This window comes from Neofelis nebulosa, chromosome 11, assembly GCF_028018385.1.
Source record: "Neofelis nebulosa isolate mNeoNeb1 chromosome 11, mNeoNeb1.pri, whole genome shotgun sequence".
Classification (NCBI taxonomy): Eukaryota; Metazoa; Chordata; class Mammalia; order Carnivora; family Felidae; genus Neofelis; species Neofelis nebulosa.
The window spans coordinates 80,883,804-80,907,235 of NC_080792.1; the positions used below are offsets into that span (position 1 = coordinate 80,883,804).

General features: G+C 36.7%; 1 protein-coding gene across 4 annotated transcripts in view; it reads left to right on the forward strand.

The window, feature by feature from the left end:
* Positions 1–23,432, forward strand: part of TAOK3 (TAO kinase 3) — a 180,780-nt gene that overhangs the window by 102,525 nt on the left and 54,823 nt on the right. For 3 of the 4 annotated variants that reach the window (XM_058691648.1, XM_058691650.1, XM_058691649.1), the window contains exons 6-11: positions 1,273–1,318; positions 2,551–2,647; positions 5,475–5,588; positions 7,668–7,759; positions 20,150–20,243; positions 21,282–21,363. In XM_058691648.1, coding sequence (XP_058547631.1) covers positions 1,273–1,318; positions 2,551–2,647; positions 5,475–5,588; positions 7,668–7,759; positions 20,150–20,243; positions 21,282–21,363 — 525 coding nt within the window. The remainder of the gene's footprint in view (positions 1–1,272; positions 1,319–2,550; positions 2,648–5,474; positions 5,589–7,667; positions 7,760–20,149; positions 20,244–21,281; positions 21,364–23,432) is intronic. The other variant, XM_058691651.1, reaches the window with a different exon arrangement.

Genomic DNA, 23,432 nt, shown 5'->3' on the forward strand with positions numbered 1-23,432 from the left:
ACTGGAATTATACAGAAGAATACCAATATATTAATCATATGTAATATATGATTATTATATACTGTAATAATATATATTATGATTATAACATTACATATCATGTAGTATATAATTTTATCTCTTATTCTTCTAAATTATGTACAAAGTACATAATACATGATTATGTTTTTACCTTAATTTTTTAAATGAAAAGAGCTAATATGTTAATATTGCTTATGTGTAGTTGATGATAGGAAACTTGTATTTCAAGAAGAAAATATGGTATTTTTGAGAATAAGAAAATAATTTGTAGGAGTGTGTGTGTGCGCGTGCACATGTGTAGAGATTGGTCACTGAGCACTCATAGGTCTGATCTTGTTTATAAATCAGTAGTCTGGGACACATAAAAAAAAAATCTAAGATGAGAATAAAAGAATTTTCTCCTTTTTGCTTTTAAAAAGCCTCCCAAGATTGCAAACCCAAAAAGTATCAATAGTATTTTAATAATATTGTTCCAGAAATGTTTTAAGTGAGGGGCGCCTGGGTGGCTCAGTTGGTGAAGCATCTGACTTCGGCTCAGGTCATGATCTCACAGTTCGTGAATTCGCATCAGGCTCTGTGCTGACAGTTAGCAGCTTGGTGCCTGCTTCGGATTCTATATCTCCTTCTCTCTCTGCCCCTTGCCTGCTCACTCTCGGTCTCTTTCAAAAATAAACAATAAAAAGCTTTTTTAAAAAAGAAATGTTTTAAGATAAAAATTTAAATATTCCATGTCAGACTTGCAAGATAAGGTAACGATACATAGCAGGCTATGTCTTTAGATTGAGTTCTAAACAATATTTTCTTGTTTATAAATGTGAAAATAAGAAATTTACTACTTACTGGTTTATTCTATTCAATTAGTATTTCCCAGCATAGGTTATATGGGCTCATATATTTGGTTGCCACTTTCCCCAAGTTACAAAATTTAACTTATACTGCAACCTAGCTACCTTAAAACATTTTGCAACAAGGTAGTTTGGAAACTAGTAAATAAGTGGCAATCTTAGCTTGACCATTTCATGTCCAGTACACTTATAGTGTTAGAACATTGCAGTTCGAAGGAGGAAATAACAAAACTATGTGGTAAAAGTTATAAAAATAAGTTAGTGTCGGATGACCAAAATTTAATCCAGGTTCAATTAGGTCAGAATACTTATTCTTCTAGTAGTCTTAGTTTCATGGTCACTTGGTTGGTTTTAGCAGTTTCTTATTAACTGTGATTATTCTGGTTATTATTTTAATCTATTACAGTTGGTGATGGAATATTGCTTAGGCTCAGCCTCTGATTTGTTAGAAGGTAAGAATAAAAGCATTATCCCCTCCTTTCTGTTTTGCCTTGACAAGAATATTATCTACTCCTATATTAAAGAAGTAGTTTGAGGTTGCCAAACTACAGTTTGGGGTTGCCTGGGTGGCTCAGTCAAGCAGCCAACTCTTGATTTCTGCTCAGGTCATGATCTCTGGGTTAATGGGATTGAGCCCTGCATTGCACTTTGTGCTGAAAGAGTGGAGCCTTGGAGCCTGTTTGGGATATATTCATTCATTCATTCATTCATTCATTCATTCTCTCATTCATTCTCTCTCTCTCTCTCTCTCTCTCTCTCTCTCTCTCTCTCTCTCTCTCTCCCGCTCTGTTCTTTCCTTCCTCCCTCTCTCTCCCCCCCCTCCCCTGCTCATTCTCTCTCTTGCTTGCTCTCAAAATAAATAAATAAACTTAAAAAGAAGTGCAGTTTGGGCAAAGCAAATGGATGGATGACTTAGACTTAAGGATTGTGTGGATAAGCTGTACAAACTTTATCTCCACAGTAGCTCAAAGTATCTCAGTAATGATTAGCGACCTCCTACTCTTTAGTTCATGGCCCATCCAGGGCAGGTACTTACTAAAATGTTCAGCTCGTGTGATGTAATAAATGTAGCCAAAAGCATCAAATTCCTATGTGTGTATGAAAGAGAGGTAAATGGTATCAAATTATACTGATATTTAACTCTTTCAAATATCGTGGCTTAGTTCTCTTCTGCAAATGCTATTGTAACACAGAGACTGTGTTAAAAATTTACATTAAAAAAAAAAAACTTTATTCTTATATCATCCTTGATCTCCGAATAGAAATTGCTTATTAGCTGCTTTCACAAATAATGAAAACCTGTAGTTAGAAGAGGTAATTATAGAAGCTCTGTGGAGAGGAGAATAATACAACCTAAAACACTCCAGGCATTTAACATGTCAGAAAGGACTGGTAAATTTGGGCCTGGCCAGTTGGAATCAGTGGTGGCTTTGACTTGCAACTGACACATCAATTAACAATTCATTACGATGACTATTAGTCTTCTTTTTATTTTATTTTAAGCAGTTCATTTGTTTGTTTTTGTACTTGGGTTTCCTGTTATCCAATTACTTACTGCAGTTCTATAGGGAATATATATCCCGTATATTTAGGTGAATGTGTTCCTAAATTGTCATTTGAGAGTACAAGATACTAAGAAGAATGAAACTCATTACTGCTTCTAAATTTTTCTTTCCTTCCTCAGTTCATAAGAAACCACTTCAGGAAGTGGAAATCGCTGCCATTACTCATGGTGCCTTGCAGGGGCTGGCCTACCTGCATTCTCATGCACTGATTCATAGGTAAGATTGGAGACCAGTTACAGGACTGCCTATTCAGGGAATCTTGAAAATGAGCGCATGCTCCACTTTGTAGGATGTCTGTGGATTTATAGGAAGCAAAGAGATTGCTGCTGCTTCTGGATGTGAGAAGTTGCCAGAATTTAGCTTCTATCTCTGGGTCTCTCCCAGGTTTACCCAAAGACTTGCCTCACCTCTGTTCTATAATTAACTGTTCTCCAGGCAGGATGTTGGGGGAAAATTTGAGGAAGGGCACAGCAATTGTTTGATACTATGCCAAGAAAAAAAATTAGCCTTCCTTGCATATATTTATTTCCTACCTGAGTTTGTTTCCCTCCTTCCTTCCTCCCTTCCTCCCTTCCTCCCTTCCTTTATTTATATTTTAAGAGAGAGTGGGGGAGGGGCAGAGAAGAGGGGAGAGAGAGAGAGAGAGAGAATATGAATCCTAAGCAGCCTCTTCACTCCCAGTGCCCCAGGGCAGGACTCAAACTCACAAACTGTAAGATCATGACCTGAGCCAAAACCAAGACTCAGACGATTAACCCAATGAGCCACCGCCACCCAGGGGCCCTTCCTTCTCCTTTTCCTATTGCAAATTAACAAGTCAATCTTAAATAATTATGTGCTGTTTCATCACTTTAAAATATTGTGCATTTCGATACTCCATATAGATATGTAGGAAGATATTATAGTCTTTACCTTGGCAGAAACTGTAACTCTGAGAGATTTAAATAACTGCCCATAGTTTCACAGGTTTTATACAATAAAGATTGAAGCTCAGATTTCCTAACTCTTAATCCAAGGCTTTCCTCTACCTTGTATTTTCTCTACCACAACCCCACTGTCCTCCCTCCGTTGTACTTCCTGCCACTAACTTCTCCTAACTAAAGATGTTGTTCTTAATCTTTCCTTCTCTCAGTAAAGAATTTCTAGTACAGTTACTTTAATGAAAAGTGGAAGAAGTAGTGGAATATGAGGTAGGTGTAAAGAATCTCAGATGGCTCAAAAGCAAAAGAAAACACTTTGCCATTTACTAGGAAGAAATGAGACTATTACATCATAGTTTCCCCTTTTGCCTGTTTTAATCACCCTAGAGTAGCCGTTACCAGTTACTGGTACCACAAAAGCAGAACTTCCTCAACATAGGCAGACCAAAATCCCTGCTATGAAGTTGGCTTATTTTTAGAAGCAAAGAATGAGCTTAGCCACACCTAAAAAATATTGCTGAAATAGATTTAGCCATCACATCCATGGATTTGACCAAAAAAAATGTTTTTAACATATATCTTTGGTACCAAAATGTCATTACCGAATGCCAACTTGTCTATATGTGATTTTGCCGGTTCCCATTGAAAGCCATGGTTCTTTTTTTTTTTTTTTTTGTGCCTGTGTTATCAAAATCTGCACATTAATTTAATGTCTTATTTTATATTATACTTCTTTAATATATAAAAGAAGTTGAAAAAACAAAAAAGCCCTTTAAAATATGCTTCCTGTTTAAATACCATGTCTCAGATTTTTTATTATTTTGATTTAAAGACAAGTCAGGAGCACCTGTGTGGTCCAGTCGGTTAAGAGCCTCCAACGTCGGCTCAGGTCATGATCTTATAGTTCTTGAGTTCGAACCCTGTGTCAGGCTCTGTGCTGACAGCGTAGAACCTGGAGCCTGCTTCAGATTCTGTGTCTCCCTCTCTCTCTGCCCCTCCCCTCATGCTCTGTCTCTATCTCTCAAAAATAAATAAACTTTAAAAGACAAGTCAGTGTTCTAACTGAAAGTAATAGAGAAAAGACATTTTTCTGCTGTTAGAGAAATTATGTTTTTTTAGTTTTCTCTGCCAACGTCTAATGTCATCGTGAGTAAAGAAACTGAATTTTCAAGAGAAGATTTTTGGAGACATTGTTTTCAAACATTTGAACCTTATCATTTTCACCTTGACATAAGTTTTCCTCATTCTCTCTGCTTTGTCTTTCCACGGCCCATTGATTTATAACTCTTGGTTCCTAATAGTCATTACACCTCATGCTTTTTTTTTGAAGAGAATAGAGAGTACATCCACATGCTTTCATTCTAAATTATCATCCTAAACAATGAATTTTTTAAATCATATTTCAAAAGCTTTTTGCTGCATAAAATATCTAATAGATTTAGTAATAACCACTTGCGATTCTTTGTCATAATACAATAGAAATGCAATTTCCTAATCCCTAATCCTTGTTTGTTTTGATCTTTCAGGGTCTTCTTTTTACTGTACAGTGTTATTTTTAAAATAACACCTTCTATATAACATGTACCCTCAAATGCCTTAGAGTTGCAGTTACAATTAAGGCAGAGAGAAAGGGTCACAGGCAAGAAAGAAAAGGTATGTGTGTAGTTGAGGTTTATTGGTAGGTAGATTAAAGAGTTATTGAAGGTTTGTTTAGACTCTAAAAACCTTATGTAATTTGGAAAAAAAAAAAAAAAAAGGCAGTTACAAATGGTGCCAATTTTCCCAGCATAAGGAATACCGTTGACGACTGGATCAGCATCTGAGAATATGCTTTTTTGAGTGTAGTAATTGAATGGATTTCCTTGTCTGCCATGTCTGCCTTTTCTCTTTGCATTCCCTCCCTCTAAAGAAAGCTCTACCTTTTAGTAATTACTATGACCTACCTGTAAGTATACCCAGGAATCTGGGCCCCCTTATAACATGCAATAATTACTAAATCCCCTTCTGGCAATCTGAGCAAGCTTTTTTTAAATAAACTTTTTGTCTTATTAATTGCATGCTCTGATGTATTCCATAATCAGAGTTGAAAAGTAATTTTCTAACCCTCTTATTTTTTCCTATAGGGATATTAAAGCTGGAAATATTCTTCTAACAGAGCCAGGTCAGGTGAAACTAGCTGATTTTGGATCTGCCTCAATGGCCTCTCCTGCCAACTCCTTTGTGGGCACACCTTACTGGTATGTAGAATTTTAAAACTAGAATTTTAAAACGTGCATACATGAACAAGATGGACTCATAGCACTGGTTTGTTTTGGTTTGGTTTTTTGACAATGTCTCACCATGTGCCCCAAATGAGATTTCATTAAAGAAGGATAGAAAACTCACTAGCAAAAAAAGAAACACTCTTAGTATAAAATTTCCAGTGACTTTAACTTGTTCAAATAAGGTTGATGTCACTGGGTGTAAACTGAGCAGGATTATCAACTCATTGACCAAGCTCAGGTTTTAGATTTCATTTAAGTTTCTTTTGAACTTTTCTCTTGAGGCAGAATGTCTAGACAAGGACAAGGTATTCTCTTTAACCTCTAACTAGCCAATAAGTAGAAATATTACTTTCTAATGAAAGAAATCCAGGTTCTTGTTTTTGTTTTGTTTTGAATTAATTTATTTAAATTCAAGTTAGCTAACATATGGTGTAGTATCGGTTTCAGGAGTAGAACCCAGTGATTCATCCCAGCAAGTGCCTTCCTTAATGCCCATCATATTTAGCCCATCCCCCCACTCTCCTCCCCTCCAGCAACCCTCAGTTTGTTCTCTGTATTTAAGAATCTGTTATGATTTCTCTCTCTCTCTCTTTTTATCTTATTTTTCCTTCTCTTCCCCGATGTTGATCTGTTTTGTTTCTTAAATTCCACATGAGTGAAGTCATGTGATATTTGTCTTTCCCTGACTGACTTATTTCGCTTGGCCTAATACCCTGTAGTTCCATCCATGTTGATGCAGATGGCAAGATTTCATTCTTTTTAATCCCCAAGTAATATTCCATTGTATATATATATATACACCATATCTTCTTCATCCATTCATGGACATTTGGGCTCTTTCCATAATTTGGCCGTTGATAGTGCTGGTATAAACACTGGGGTGCATGTACCCCTTTGAATCAGCATTTTTGTATCCTTTGGATAAATACCTAATAGTACGGTTGCTGGGTCATAGGGTAGTTCTATTTTTAGTTTTTTGAGGAGCCTCCATACTGTGTTGCAGAGTGGCTGCACCAGTTTGCATTCCCACCAACAGTGCCAAAGTGTTCCCCTTTCTCTGCATCCTCACCAACATCTGTTGTTTCCTGAGGTGTTAACGTTAGCCATTCTGACAGATGTGAGGTGGTATCTCATTGTAGGTTTGATCTGATGATGAATGATGTTGATGATGAGTGATGTTGAGCATCTTTTCATGGTGTCTGTTAGCCATCTATTAGCCAAAGAAAGGTCTTTGGAAAGAAGACATGTCCTCTGCCCATTTCTATCCAACATCTCTAAAGAACTTTGTTAAGTTTCCTGAAACTTTACCTAACTTGTCATTCTGACTTAAAATTTCACCCCCATCTATTCAAGATTCCTTTTCTTCCTTACACAGATACATTGGAATTTCATTGTACCTTGGAGAATGACTTATATACCTGGATAATTACTTACCTACTAAAAAAAGTTAGCTACTATTTGAATTTTTTTTCTGTCAATGATCATCAAGTAGCATTTACTAAGCAGCCACTTACACTAACAGAAAACAAAGCATATTAAACTGATAAGGCCCCTCCCCTCCTATGAAAATCCATTATGGACAAACAGTATCCATTACCATAGCCTGTTTGTTTATTTTCTACATTGTAGTATCTTTGAAATAGCTGATTATATTGTTTTAAATAGCTCCATAAGTATTTTTCCTGTTGTCTATAGTTATTTCTTTTAGTGTTTCATACATATTAATCCTTTACAAATCTTTCTGAGGTAGCTACTAGAATTCTCTCCACATTACAGATGGAAAAAGTGATATACAGGAAGGTTATGTAATTTTGCTGAGATAAAATGATAGTTAATGGTGGAACCAGGATTTTTTAAAAATAATGTGTTGTTTCATGTAAATCATTGAGGATATTGGCTATATTTTGAACAGCATTTTTCCCAATGATTTGTGTAAGGAAATAATATCCTTATCAGATAAAACTTTAGAATATGCTCAAACAGCTGTTTCACTTTATTAGACGAATTTTGTTTTTAATTTGCAATATGAATTTTGCACATTGCAATTGGCAGGATGGCTCCAGAGGTGATCTTAGCTATGGACGAAGGACAGTATGATGGGAAAGTTGATATTTGGTCACTTGGAATCACCTGTATTGAATTGGGTGAGTAAAAGAGTTGTTTGTATTATACTTTTGAGAAACACTCCTGATTATGATTATGAATTCATTCATCCATCTATGTATAATTTAATAGGCTACTGTTATATGTGGGCCAGGCACTGTGAATTGTTATATTTTTTCCTATGCTTTTGTATAACATCAGAAGATTGCTTTCTCTCTGCTACATTTTATTACTAACTTAAAAGAGTTTGAGGGATGCCTGGGTGGCTCAGTTGGTTAACCAACTTTGGTTCAGGTCATGATCTTGCGGTTCATGAATTCGAGTCCTGGCTCTGTGCTGACAGCTCAGAGCTTGGAGCCTGCTTTGAATTCTGTGTCTCCCTCTCTTTCTGCCCCTCTCGCACTCATGCTCTGTCTCTCTTTCAAAGATAAACCTCAAAAAAATTTAATTAAAAAATAAATACATAAATAAATAAACAAATAAATAAAAAAGTTTGAGCATACATAGCAAGTAACAAATGTGGGAATATACAATAGTAATAAGTGTTAATATTTGAAAAATATCCATTCTCCATATCACGAATGATAATTTATGTCCTCCTTCCCAGTAGTAATTTACAGTCCAACTTGTAAAGAGGAAATCTGAAAAAGTAATAGCAGGCTTATCAAAGATCTGACTATAAAATCTATATTTGACCCATTTAAAGAGCAACCTCAGAGACTTCATGTTAGATAGAAGTTAGAAACTCAGATGCCCTCGGCTTTAAAGTTGTTCCCCAAACATTGTTGCATTTATCCATTTATCTAAAATTGTCTAACATGCCACAGATTCTTATTTTTCTGATTGTGTATTTTGAACTTTAGTGTATCTTAAAGTCACCCTTATCCAAAGGTATACTGGCAAATTTATTTTTTTATTTTTTTATTTTTTTTATTGTATGAAATTTATTGTCAAATTAGTTTCCATACAACACCCAGTGCTCATCCCAAAAGATGCCCTCTTCAATGCCCATCACCTACCCTTCCCTCCCTCCCATCCCCCATCAACCCTCAGTTTGTTCTCAGTTTTTAAGAGTCTCTTATGCTTTGGCTCTCTCTCCCACTCTAACCTCTTTTTTTTCTTTTTTTTTCCTTCCCCTCCCCCATGGGTTTCTGTCAAGTTTCTCAGGATCCACATAAGAGTGAAAACATACCGTATCTGTCTTTCTCTGTATGGCTTATTTCACTTAGCATCACACTCTCCAGTTCCATCCACGTTGTTACAAAGGGCCATATTTCATTCTTTCTCATTGCCACGTAGTACTCCATTGTGTATATAAACCACAGTTTCGTTATCCATTCATCAGTTGATGGACATTTAGGCTTTTTCCACAATTTGGCTATTGTTGAGAGTGCTGCTATAAACATTGGGGTACAAGTGCCCCTATGCATCAGCACTCCTGTATCCCTTGGGTAAATTCCTAGCAGTGCTACTGCTGGGTCATAGGGTAGGTCTGTTTTTAATTTTTTGAGGAACCTCCACACTGTTTTCCAGAGTGGCTGCACCAGTTTGCATTCCCACCGACAGTGCAAGAGGGTTCCCGTTTCTCCACATCCTCTCCAGCATCTGTAGTCTCCTGATTTGTTCATTTTGGCCACTCGGACTGGCGTGAGGTGATATCTGAGTGTGGTTTTAATTTGTATTTCCCTGATGAGGAGCGACGTTGAGCATCTTTTCATGTGCCTGTTGGCCATCCGGATGTCTTCTTTAGAGAAGTGTCTATTCATGTTTTCTGCCCATTTCTTCACTGGATTATTTGTTTTTCGGGTGTGGAGTTTGGTGAGCTCTTTATAGATTTTGGATACTAGCCCTTTGTCTGATATATCATTTGCAAATATCTTTTCCCATTCCGTTGGTTGCCTTTTAGTTTTGTTGATTGTTTCCTTTGCTGTGCAAAAGTTTTTTATCTTCATGAGGTCCCAATAATTCATTTTTGCTTTTAATTCCCTTGCCTTTGGGGATGTGTCAAGTAAGAAATTGCTGTGGCTGAGGTCAGAGAAGTCTCTTCCTGTTTTCTCCTCTAGGGTTTTGATGGTTTCCTGTCTCACATTCAAGTCCTTTATCCATTTTGAGTTAATTTTTATGAATGGTGCAAGAAAGTGGTCTAGTTTCATTCTTCTGCATGTTGCTGTCCTATACTGGCAAATTTAACCAATGGTTCTCAGGTGGTGGGGGAGGGGGAGATTGGGTTACTGTGGAGTTGGAGAAAGGTATGCCCATTTGACCTTCGGGAGACCAGTGAGAGCTGGCTCCAGCACAAGACTGACTTTATCTAGATTTTTTTAATTTAAAATTTATATAAATACCTTTACTTTTTTAACATTTGTTTTTAAAAATTTCTTCATCTAGTTTTGTTTTGTTTTGGTTTTTTTCCTCCATTCTGGTATCCAAATTGATCCTGTAAGAATTTCTGAGTTCCAGTTTGATTCTCAGACTATAGTTTTATTTTTCCTAAAATGTTTGGCTTGTGAAGACAACTTGAGATACTTGGTATTCCATGTCCCAACTGCTTCATTGACCCCTTCCTTGAACAAAGAAACATATGATAAATATACATGACTTGTCTCTTTTTTTTACCTTAAGGAAATATTAATTTTTTTAAAAACTGAATCATGGAAGAGAGAATATGTACTTAATTTTGAAAAAATACGTAATATTCACATGGTTTGTAAATCAAAAAATATATAAAGACATGCAGTGAAAGAACTTCTTCAACCTCTGGCCCTATTTCCCCATTTCCTTTCCCACCTCTGCCAGTACACACGGGACACCGTTACTAATTTCTTTTATATCTTTCCAGAGTTTCTTTACAAATGTACAAACAAATATAGATATACATCTATTATATTCCTTTTCCCACCCAAATTAACATATGAGTGGTACTTTGATTTTTCACTTAACGACATCTTGGAGATCTGTTTTATGTTAGTAACTTAAACCTGTTTTTCATTTTTCACTGTATCATCTTACTCCACTATTAAGGATATACCATAATCAATTTGACTGGTCCTCTGTTAAAGGATATTGAGGAAATATATTTCTTCTTCACATTCTAATATTGTGTTATTCTCTCTTCCACTGAAAGAGAAATTAACCTAATTTACTCACAATGATGGGGGCGGGGGACTCAGAAATATATGCATACTTTAAATGGGACACCTGATGCACTTCCAACAATAGTATGTAGAACTTGACAAAGTAGTCCTAAAAGTCATAGGGCCAAAACTAGCCTAGACAATTTTGAAGAAGTAGAATTTGGACAGAAAAATCACTGTGCCAAAATCCATACCATCATAATTAAATCAATACAGTGTCAATGTAGGGAGAGGCTAATATCCAATAGAACAGACAATAAAACCTAATTATATAAATTAGTATGTCAACTATACTCAAAAAGTATAGATACGTGAAATACTTAAAACATGGCATGTCATATAATAAGCACTATCTAGGGGCGCCTGGCTGGCTCAGTCGGTTGGGCGTCCGACTTCGGCTCAGGTCATGATCTCACAGTTCATGGGTTCGAGCCCCGCATCGGGTTCTGTGCTGACAGCTCAGAGCCTGGAGCCTGCTTCTGATTCTGTGTCTCCCTCTCCTTCTGCCCCTCCCCTGCTCATGCTCATGCTCTGTCTCTCAAAAATAAATAAATGTAAAAAAAAAAAATTTAAATAAGCACTATATAAATGTAATTATTGTTACTGTTGTTACTATAGGAGTATACACCTTTATGGGTGTGGGAATAATTTTTCTAAAAGTATTTTGAAAACAGTGACAAATATGATAACTTTTAGTACTTTGAAATACAAAGCTATGTAAGGTACAAAAATGAAAACACAAGCCAGAGGCTAATAGAAAGTAGTTAAAACATATCTAACCAACAGAGTATTGGTCCAGAACATATAAAGACCTCTTATAATTTCTTTATCACATTTCTTTATCAAAAATAAAAAGAGGGGCACCTGGGTGGCTCAGTCAGTGAAGCATCTTACTTCAGCTCAGGTTATGACCTCACAGTTTGTGAGTTCAAGCCCTGCATCAGGCTCTCTGCTGTCAGCTGAGAGCCCATTTCAGATCCTCTTGTGTCTCTCTCCCCCTCCCTCTCTCTCTCAAAAATTAATAAACATAAAATAAATGAATAAATATAAGAACAAACAGCCAGTAGAAAAATGGGCAAAGAACATAATTAGCCAGTTCATTGAAAAGGAAATCTAAATGGACATCAAACCTTCAAAGGTACTGAGACTCACTAGTAATAAGGGAGATGCAAGTTAAAACCCTTTCACATTTATCAGACTGGCAAAAGTTCTTGAGTCTGAGGATAATAAATTTGGGGAAGCTGCTAAGGAAACAGCAACGCACACACTATTGGTAGAAATGTAAATTGGTATAATGACTTTGGAGTATAAATTGGCAACATCTAGTAAAGTTGATGAGGGGCAGTCTCAGTGACCCAACATTTCACTTCTAAGCATATTTCTTAAATAAATATTTACGCACGTGCACTGGAAATGTGTACGATAATGCAAGCTGGTGTAGAAGCTAGAAAATGTTGACACAACCTGAATTCTTACCCAGTGAGGAATGGATAAATTAATCATGGAATGCTCTATCACAGTTAAGGATGAACTGGATCTACATGTATCATCATAGATAAATCTCAAAATCATAACATTGAATATTTAACAAAGTTGCAGAAGTATAGGTACAGTATGATGGCAATTATGAAAGTTTTATAAACACTTTATATTGTTTATGAGTGTGTATTAGTATACATATACTAATAAAACATAAGAACATAGATGTAAAATGTAACTTCAGAATAGAAAATTCTCTGGAAGGAGGAGGGAGAATAAAGATATATCTACTTTCTTACTTTATTTGGAAGAAAAAAACAAATATGGCAAAATACTGATAAATCTAAGTGGTAGGTGTCATAATCTGCATGTTTTTACATATTTGAAATATTAAAGAATTTAACTTCTTACAAACGAGAAATTAAATTCCTTTGATTAAACAACAACAACAAAAACCCTACCCTCTGCTTAGCATGGAGTTAGCAGTATAGAGTAAATTTCAAAATTAGACACCTGGATTTGAATTTTGGCTTCACCAACACTTAGTGGGCAGGACCACCCCATGTGGCTACACATAACACCAGGGGGCATTCACATAGTCTAGGATGTGAGTGACACCTTTTGGAGTTGCATAACATGTTCATCCTTAGCGTGAGAGCCTGAACAGCTTTCTTAACTTCCTTGAGCCTCAGTTTCTCATGTAAGTGAAAATAACAATATTTATCAATAGATATTGCTGGACTTCAGTAAAATAACACATGTAAAGTGTTTAGCATAATGCCTGGCACATAGCAAATGCTCAATAACAGCTAATGGCATTCGTACATAGGATTATTCCTTTGTCATTTATATTCCAAAGTGAACCAAAATTATACTTAAAACACTGAAACCGTAGCAGCATCTCCTCAGTTATGAAAATTTAAGAGGATGTACTACCCAAGTTGAATTTCACAGCTTCTTAGCGTCCACCCATTGTTTTTACAATTTTTTTTCTTACCATAACCTTTCTAAATGTAGTATAGATTCTACCCTTTCCAGCCTTCTTAAATAAAGCAAGCAGAATATACCCTTTTATGATAATTCAAGATCACCATTACATCAGTTTTTGTACTATGTAGATGTAGTAGTGACTGAAGTTTCAAACAGAAGTTCACACCGGGTGAAACAAAGAGTCATCCCAGGAGATGCTTCTAGTACTTCCTCTCTTGAGAGAGGCCCTGGTTTGTGCTTAATTTTTGATTTTATTTTTTTATAAAAATGAATTAAAGTATGTATGAAAACACTGTCTCTGTATCAGCCTAACTCTGATTGCCTTTTATAAAATGAACTACACTTACAAGCATAGACTTTGGGCAGACAAACTTGAGTTCTAATTCTAGCTCTGGCATTTCTTAGTTGCGTGACTTTGGTCAAATTGTTTGAACTCTCTATGAAATTTGTGTAATAAGATCTCCTACCTTACTAGAATTGTCTGGATTAAATGAAAATCTGAATTTAAAGTTCTTCTTATTATAATCTCTATATACTGTACTCAATAAATGTTGGCCATTATCAACGCAATCATAATATATGTCATATTTCATCCAAGATTTTAATTGACATTTTAACATCTCTTTGAAACTGGTGGTTATTTTACAGGCAATCGCATTTTATAATTATAATTGGCGGCATTTTTCCCCAAGTTATACATAAAACAGTGTATATTTTATAGTCAGTAGCATCTTAGATTCAGAGAAGAATGGTATTACCTGCTCAGTTAATATTCATTAAGTAAAATTGTTACCAAGGACATTTAACTTATCAACAATTATTCAAAATGTATTATATTGCTAGTGCAATAGACCATTCAAGTACCTTTTTGACAGCTTTGCTATATATCTCCTTAGCATTAATCTTGTTAATGCATATATAAAAGAAGAGTATTTTTTTACATGAAAAAAAAAAAAAGACCAAACTGCTGCATATAAAACTGGAAGTTAATGATTTTTCCAAGTTTTCTGTATGTTTGCAATACTTTAAATTGTACTTTTAATATTGAAATTACCTTGAAACTTGTGGATAATGTTGTACCCTTTCCTTATGACATTACTTCTATAATACTGCATTTTTTTTAAAAGCTCCCTAATTTGTAATTTAAATTGCTAGGGTAACATCACAAAGGAGGAAGATGATAATGTTACCGGCACTGTCCCTTTTTCCTGGATCAAGCTCTACAGTTCCATAGTTGTGAAGTCTATTCTATAAATTATCTTTTGCTAAATTAATTTTCCACTGAGAGAACTAGTTACATGCAAGAATCTTCTGAAAACCTTGGACACTGAAATTGGCCAGTCAGCAAAAATTTTATTTTTCAAGATTATTTCAAGAGAGGTTAATATGATGTTCATTTGTTTAACCTACAGATGCTTAACTTAGTTTACCTATAGAGGTTATGATAGAAGCTGGCAAATGGTCCATTAGCCTCGTCAGGGCATTTATTGTGCTCAGAAATTAATTCTCCAGGAAAACAAAACAAAACAAAACCCCAAAACATGCCTTTATGTAGGGTTTTTTTGCCTGGACTTTTCTTCTTCCATGTTCACTCATTGTTTATCTGTTAATAAATGAATGTTGTCATAGCTGTTAGGGGAAGGCAGGCATATTTACTCTTCTGAAGCTGTTGCTGCTGCTTTTTTTTTTTCATTTTAAAGTTTATTTATTTAGTTAAGTTTATCCATTTTTAAGTAATCTTCACACCCAGTGTCGGGCTTGAACTCACAACTTTGAGATTGAGAGCCACAGACTCCTCTGACCAAGCCAGCCAGGACCCCTCCCACCTTTTTTTTTTTTTTTTTTTTTTAATCCCAGTACAATCTATCATAAAATGCACCAGGTTGTCAAAAAGACACTGAGACCTAGTGAAAATAACACATTTCTTGGATTCTTACAAGGTGGGTTGAAATCCCAATTTAGCCACTTACTATGTGACTTAGTTTCATTATTCAGACTAGCTGAACCTCAGTGTATTTAGTTGGAAAATAATGCTTGGAATGATCACGCTTACCTTGCCGAGCTATCGTGAGAATTACGACCGACAGCAATGAGTGCCTGACATGTAGTAGGGGTTCAGTAAGTGGTAGTAACTATTGTTATCACTAATTATTATGTTTTTCAGGCACATTGGTTTGTAAGAAACCTGTTGCCACAAAAACTTGACCATTGTCTTTAAATAGAAATCACTATTTTTTTCTTTTAGTTAATACACCTTTTTTAGGATTCCACCCTCCTCCCTTCTTTTGAGAAGATATGAATTACATATCACAAGGTGGCTTCAAAAGCACTCCTAATTCCTATTTTGCTGCTTATGTGGAAGATCGTATACAGACTATTATATTCTATAGTAAGGGGTTGACAAACTTTCTGTAGAGGACCAGATAATAAGTGTTTTAGGCTTTGCAGACCATACATTCCCTGTCATAACAACTCAACTCTGCTGTTGAGCATAATAACAGCCATAGACAATATGTTTATAAATGAACGTGGCTGTAGTTCAATAAAACTACATAAACAGGCTTCTAGGTGAATCTGGCCCGCAGGCCATAGTTTCCCAACCCTTGCTCTATAGTATGCTGGCTTAGCAATGAATCCTGTCACCAAGGCCCAGAGGATTTATGTAGCACATCTAGCAAAGGACTTGAGCATAGCTGAGGCCATTTGAAACTAGTATTTAGCAAATGCTTCTCAGACCATAGAACTATGTTGTGTGTTTAGAGTACCTGTGGTCATGTGCTTCTAACTACTAAAGCTATTCTACCATTGTGTGGCTGGCTGTTGTCTTGTGTTGTTCACAGTGGAGTGTTGACTACTTATGGCCTCACCATTCCCTCTTCATTTCCAAGCTACTGCCTTTCTTGTCACTGTTGAATTGGGTTTTGTTGTTTTTTGTTCCTTCATCCTCTTTCCAAATTCCTGTTCTTTCTTTAGTCCCCCTTCCTGGCTGTTTCTCCTGTGCAATTCAGTGTTCTTCTTAGCAGCTTGAATTTTATATCTTTTGCCATTTAGTGAGAAGGTTCCTATCCTTCTGGCAGTGAATGAAGCCATCACATAGCGTCTGATGGAAGCCCCAAGACTTAGTCGCTCCTCAGTCATTTTTGTGACTTCTTGCTGCCCAAGATTATTTGCTGACAAAGTTTCTTCCTTGCTTTAATTTGCCTTACCTTCATTTATTTATTCTATGGGTATTTTTGAACCACCAAAAATAGATACCAGGTGCTATGCTTAGCAGTGGGAATGCGAAGATGAATATAGTAGACATTGTCCTTGTCCTCATGAAGCTTAGCAGAAAGGACCCACATTAGGTAAAGAATTACACAAATAATTATGGTTGTGGTCCATAGGAGAAAGGAAAAACATAATCTGCAGTAACAGAATCTAATAGTCTGAGAAGTCAGAGAAGGCTTCCCTGAGGAAGTGCTTACAAGCATATAATAACCCCTGAATAAATATTTATGAAATGAATGCAAAATGCAGTTATATTTAAGGTGAAGTCTGAAAGGTTGGCAACAATTAACCACATAAAGTTGAGGGAATGAAAGTGAGAGGGGAGTCCAGACAGAGGAGGCAGTACGTGTGAAAGGTTCTAAAATTGGTTCTCTCAGTGAAGCAAAAGAAGAGGGTGGAGGCATTACTTCTCAGAATGAAATGCTAGAGGTCGCCAGGGTCATGTTTGTTTAATTTTTTTAATGTTTAATTTTTTTAATGTTTGTTTATTTTTGAGAGAGACAGAGAACAAACGGGAGGGGCATAGAGAGAGAGAGAGAGAGAGAGAGAGAGAGAGAGAGACAAAGAATCCAAGGCAGGCTCCAGGCTCCAAGCTGTCAGTACAGAGCCTGACATGGGGCTTGAACTCACAAACTGTGAGATCATGACCTGAGCTGAAGGCAGATGCTTCACCGACTGAGCCACTTAGGCACCTCGTCTACGGTCATGTTGATAAAGGTAAACTGGCTATGGTTTAAGGATCCGGACTTTGTCCTAAGAATGATGGGAAATCATTGATGGTTACACGATGAGTTCCTAGTTCCACCTGACTTTAAATACTTGAAGTTGGCAGAAGGCCAAGCTTTCCAGTGTGTCCCTGCTGAAAAAAAAAAAAAAAAAAAAAAAACCTGAATCTAAACCTGAACTCTTGTACATTTGAAACAGATACAAATCCATTTGTCCACACAACAACTTTTTTTTTTTTTAATGTTTGTTTATTTTTGAGAGAGAGAGAGAGACAAACCATGAGCGGGGCAGGGGCAGAGAGTGAGGGAGAAGCAGAATCGGAAACAGGCTGCAGCCTCTGAGCTGTCAGCACAGAGCCCAACACAGGGCTGGAATCCACAAACTATGAGATCATGACCTGAGCTGAAGCTGGACGCTTCACCGACTGAGCCACCTAGGCGCCTCCACACTATAACTTTCAAATTTCTACTTATTATCAGTTCATGCCCCTGTAATACTAGTATCTATTTCATGAGTGTATAGTATCCTGTTGAGAGGTTAAGAAAAAATATTTGTAGAATAGTAGACTGTCACATTTTAAAGGTATCAGAGAACATTTAGTCAAGACTGTAAGAGGCCCCTCCAAAGTATCATGAATGAATAACCATAGTTGTCTTCTGTGGGAATACTGTCAATGGCTTAAAGTTCACTACTCTTTTTTTTTTTTTAACGTTTATTTTTGAGAGAGAGAGCAGTCGAGCAAGTGGGGGAGGGGCAGAAAGAGAGGAGACAGAATCTAAAGAGAGATAGCCAGAGATAGCCAAATTGAGACGAATGCATTTGTAGGACAAGTCCAGTCTTAACACACCTGGCCTTTAATGTTTGTTTATTTCTGAGAGAAAGAAAGAGGCAGAACGTGAGCAGGGGAGGGGCAGAGAGAGAGAGGGAGACACAGAATCCGAAGCAGGTTCCAGGCTCTGAGCTGTCAGCACAGAACGCAATGCAAGGCTCAAACTCACATAAAGCAAGATCATGACCTGAGCCGAAGTCCTAAGTCCTACGCTTAACCCACTGAGCCACCTAGGCGCCCCCTAAAATTTACTGCTCTTAACATTGTTCTTTCCAAATTTGGGTGGGAGGGGTTGCTTTCTTTTGTTTTCTCACCCTGGCTTTTTACAAGTTCATCCTTCTGTGAGTGAAAATGTCTTTCATATTACTTCTGCCCTAAGTTCTTGTTTCTTAGAATTGCAAAGAATAGGGGCGCCTGGGTGGCTCAGTCGGATAGGTGTCCGACTTCAGCTCAAGTCATGATCTCGCGGTCCGTGGGTTCGAGCCCCGCGTCGGGTTCTGTGCTGACGGCTCAGAGCCTGGAGCCTGTTTCAGATTCTGTGTCTCCATCTTTCTCTGACCCTCCCCTGTCCATGCTCTCTTTCTGTCTCAAAAATAAATAAATGTTAAAAAAAAATTAAAAAAAAAAAGAATTGCAAAGAATAAGCCCTGTTTTCCATTTTAAAAGAGGTTAATAGAAGAATCTTTGCTTAAAAACCAAGTTACTCTGATAAAACCTGAGAATTAGATTATGAATTACAAGGGGGGGACTGTGTAAGGAATCCATTAGGATAAGCACAGTAGAATGAGATTGTGACTTATCTTCTAGGGCATAATAACTAGTAACTAATATAAAATTAAGTGCTCAGAACTAGAACCTTGTTTCTTTCCTTTGGTCAACAAACTGAGCATCTTATATGTGAATAACATTTTATTACATGTTGCTTGAGGAATAAATAAAAGCTAAAGAGTATTAGGGTTATAAGATCTTCCTCTTAGAGCTAATGATTTTTTGTTTCTTGAGAGAAAAGATTTGTATGTTTATGTCAGTGCAGTAAGAGAGCACAGGCCAAGTAGGCAGTATACTAAAACAGAGCTATAGAAATTCCCAAAAAGAGACCATGATGGGCTGGGTTGGAATAAATCTATTAACAAATACCTAATTGCACTGAGCTTCTCTTTAAAGGGGGTGAATCTTGGGGCACCTGGATAGCACAGTCAGGCGTCCAACTCTTGACCTTGGCTGGGGTCATGATCTCATGGTTGGTCGGTTTGGGCCCCACATCGGGCTCTGCGCTGATGGTGTGGAGCCTGCTTGGGATTTGGCCTCTGCTTCTTTGTGACCCTCCCCTGCTTGTGTTTTCTTTTTTTTTTTTTGTCCTCTCTCTCTCTCTCTCTCTCCCTCAAAATAAATAAGTAAACTTAAAATTTTTTAAATAGATAAATAAAAATAAAAGGGAGTGAACCAAACCTTCCTTATTATTTATCTTCCCCTTCCTCCCGTATCCCGTCACCACCACCACCTGTATCATTTATTTAGCCCGGATGAGCCTTCAAACAGTGTTTATTGAATTGAATTATTTTATCTCACATGCTATGTTAGTAATGCTTAAGATGTTCCATTCTATAATAATGCTTCTCATTCTATTTTTGTGTGCCTTATGGGTTTCATTTCCAATAAATACATATTTTTAAACCAATATACATACACACGAAGATGTTCATACCTGTTGTAGAAACACAAGCCAAGACCAGCCTTTTGAAGATACGTGAAAAAGAAAGAAATTTTTCTTTGTCTTTTTTGAAATGGGCTTGTTAGGAGCTTTGCCAGTGTACATTAAGATGACCAACAGCTTCTTCTGAAGGACTATCCTGGGCTGACCTTAGAGATTCAAATAAGTGGATTATGTCGCATGATGACAGTAACGAGCCGTTGATTTAGCAGCAAAGCTTTGCCCACAGATCCTTATTTCTCTATCTGCCTGATTTCTTTCAAGAAGTACTTTATCGTTTCTTTTCTTTCAGCGGAACGGAAGCCCCCCCTTTTCAACATGAATGCCATGAGTGCCTTATACCACATTGCCCAGAATGACTCCCCAACGCTACAGTCTAATGAATGGTAAGACTCTGCTCTCATTTTAAATCTCTTAAGGAAATCACCATATGTATTTGGCACGCATTACATTACATTTTAAACATCTGACCTAGAAACCATGTCATTCCTTCATTGTATATTAGAGGAAGTGCAGTGGTGCTTTACAGGCGTGAACTGGTGATGCACACACACACACACACACATTTTTATGTATTTATTTCTCACTGTCACTTGTACTGTGTTCTTAAACTGCGTGTAGGAACTGAAATTCTATAGGGAACATACCCTGTTATCTTCCTAATAAGTCTTGTCTTTTAAATCCTGACAGTCTCGTATTGATCATCTTAGCTCTTATCACTTCTCAGCAGAGATAAAGTACCTTCTCTGATGTCATTATTTTTCCACTTGTCATTTCTTTTATTATATGTCTATTTAAATATGTTGAACATACACTATCACTATCAGACCATACACTATCAGAAGATGTATCATTCCATATAGAAAATTATGACACTTTGATAACTGTTTGGGCCACAAGAGTTATAGAAGAAGGACAGTTTTAAAGAGACTGGACAAAATGGGATTCTTAAGAGAAGAACGTTTTTTCATCCAGAAGGCATATTCCGAAGTTCTCTTCCCTTATGCTTCAAATTTTCCTACCTGGTTATAGGTGGTGGGTGTTGGAGAGGTTGCCAACTGGCCATGAAGAATATAGACTTGAGATTTAGGAGAGTTGTTATCTTGGGAAAGAAAAATGTGCACAAAACTATAATATGTGTAAATAATAGTATTTTTCATTTTCTTATATAAATTATGTTTTGACCTTGCTTATATATTAAGATATGTTTATGTGTTGACTAACTTTAAATTCTCCACATTCATTATCCAAATATGAATTTTTAGATACTATAAACTTGAAAATGGTCCACTTCTAATATTCCATATATTTTATTAGAAAGCTCTTAAAATGTAAAATTTTCCCTTGAGTGAGAATTATTTTAAGTAATCAGTGTATTCCACAGACCCTCATTTTCTTTTCTGTCAATGTATTTGCACATGCAGGACAGATTCCTTTAGGAGATTTGTTGATTACTGCTTGCAGAAAATACCTCAGGAAAGGCCAACGTCAGCGGAACTATTACGGGTAATTTTTCAAATTTGTATTTGAGAAGGGGGATTTGAAGTCATGTTGTAGTGGAATATGGTAAATCATTCCTATGGCGCCTCATCATGACAAACTAGATTAGAACATGCCGCCTTGTCATTTATCCAGAGATAACAGCAAGACATAGAAACGGCAAGATTATCACAATGGATGTGCTGTACATTCCCCTGGGTAGTCTTTTCCCAATCTTTTCCATCCTCTCTGCTTCCCCCTCCCTCTTTTTGCCTTATGACAAAGAGTATTTCTCTTTGCTCTGGTCATCACTTGGATGTTCCTGTGACTAATATCTGCATGCACTTTAATACGGTGCTCTCAGGACAGTCTGCCAATGGTCCACATGCCAACCCTGGGATTTTCAGTTAGGTTGTTGACAAATCATCAGGCAGTGAAGATACACAATAAATATACAAAGCATACATTTATATCGCCTTACATCATACATGTTGGTGACAAGAGTATCATGTTAACTTTATTCATTTGATTTAAGCATCGTGGTTTTGAGCATCTCTTCATGTAACATTTTATTATAAGCTTTATATGTAGGTTCCCTCAATATCAGTGAAGTATGTGGAGACTTTTACAATATAAAGATCTTTTATTTGGCACAGACTGGGCCAGATTTATTTAACCTCTTTCTGGACGTATATTTTTCAACTCTTTTGTTGGCTGGTTGGTTTTAAGGAAAACTCAGAAAGATTACATTGCCTAAATTTGAAAGCTTAAAACTGTCAGCTGCCTTTAGAATTGAAGAGCACCTTGTGTAGGTCACAAACTCTTAGTTTATGTTTGCTTCTTCTTACAACTCTGTAAACATTATCGTATTGTTTTCTCTGGCTGTAAGTGTTTCTGAAGAGGTAGATCTGAAGGCAGCTAATTTTGCCATGGAAAATTAAGTGTTTTCATCTTGTAAATAGCAGCCCACAGGAACACAGTGGCAGAAACAATAGGACAAAGGACTCCCATTCCCTTTGGTGGAGAGCCATCATGCGTTCTAGACATGTGCTCTACTCTGTGTGTCTCAGCAACAGCTCCGCATGTCTTCAGGGAAAAATGACAACCAGAACAAAACACCAGATAACCCAAGATAAAGTAACATCTTTATTACTTTGAAGTAGGTGAAGATTAAAAAAAAAAAAAAAATGGGACCTAGAAAGCCCTACCATAAAGGGGAAAAAAAGGATAATTTGGGCGGTATTAAAATTAAGGGGGCGAAGAAAAATAAAAAATACTAAAAAAAACTAAGGGGGAGAAGCACCTCAAAGAAGAAGATACTACAAGGATTCAAAGACAAATTTTAGGGCACAGACAACAAAAGGATATAAAAAGCAAGTGGGCAGAGGTAAGAAAAGACACAGAAGAGAAAAATTAAGACACAGAATCATAAGCAATAAACGAATGTAGTAAAGCAACCCATTTAGGGTATTCCCAAGGATAGAAAGTTGTAGGGAAATAAAAGTTAAATGCAAGGGAAAAAATTCTAAAGATGATTATAAGGAAGATGGCATCTGTGGAAGACAGGAGATCTAATTATATACCAACCTATTACTCCTGAAGAAGAAAGCAAAACACATCTAGCAGAAGATACTTAAAGATATACCTGAAGAAAACTTTATTGGCAATAACTGTTTGGATCTTTATTTGACTTGATTTCATCTTAATTTGATTTGGTGGGCCAAATCAAACAAGCCCACCATTTACTCAACAGTTACTGATTGTCTACTACATGCCCAAGCACTGTTCCAAACACTAACAAGTAAATATATGATAAAGTAAATATATATCAGTTGGTAGTAAATTCTTTGCAGAAAAAATAAAGCTGGAGCAGGAGCTGGTGGTTTGTTTGTTTGTTTGTATGTTTGTTTGTTTTAACTCTACCCACAACATGGGGCTCAAACACACACCCCCAGGTTAAAGAGTTGCATGCTCTTCCAACTAAGCCAGCCAGGTGCCCCAGGACCTAATGTTTGGGTGGGGTTTTTCCCCCCCTAAATTTATCTATTTTGAGAAAGAGAAAGAAAGATGCTGGGAGGGGCAGAGAAAGAGGGAGA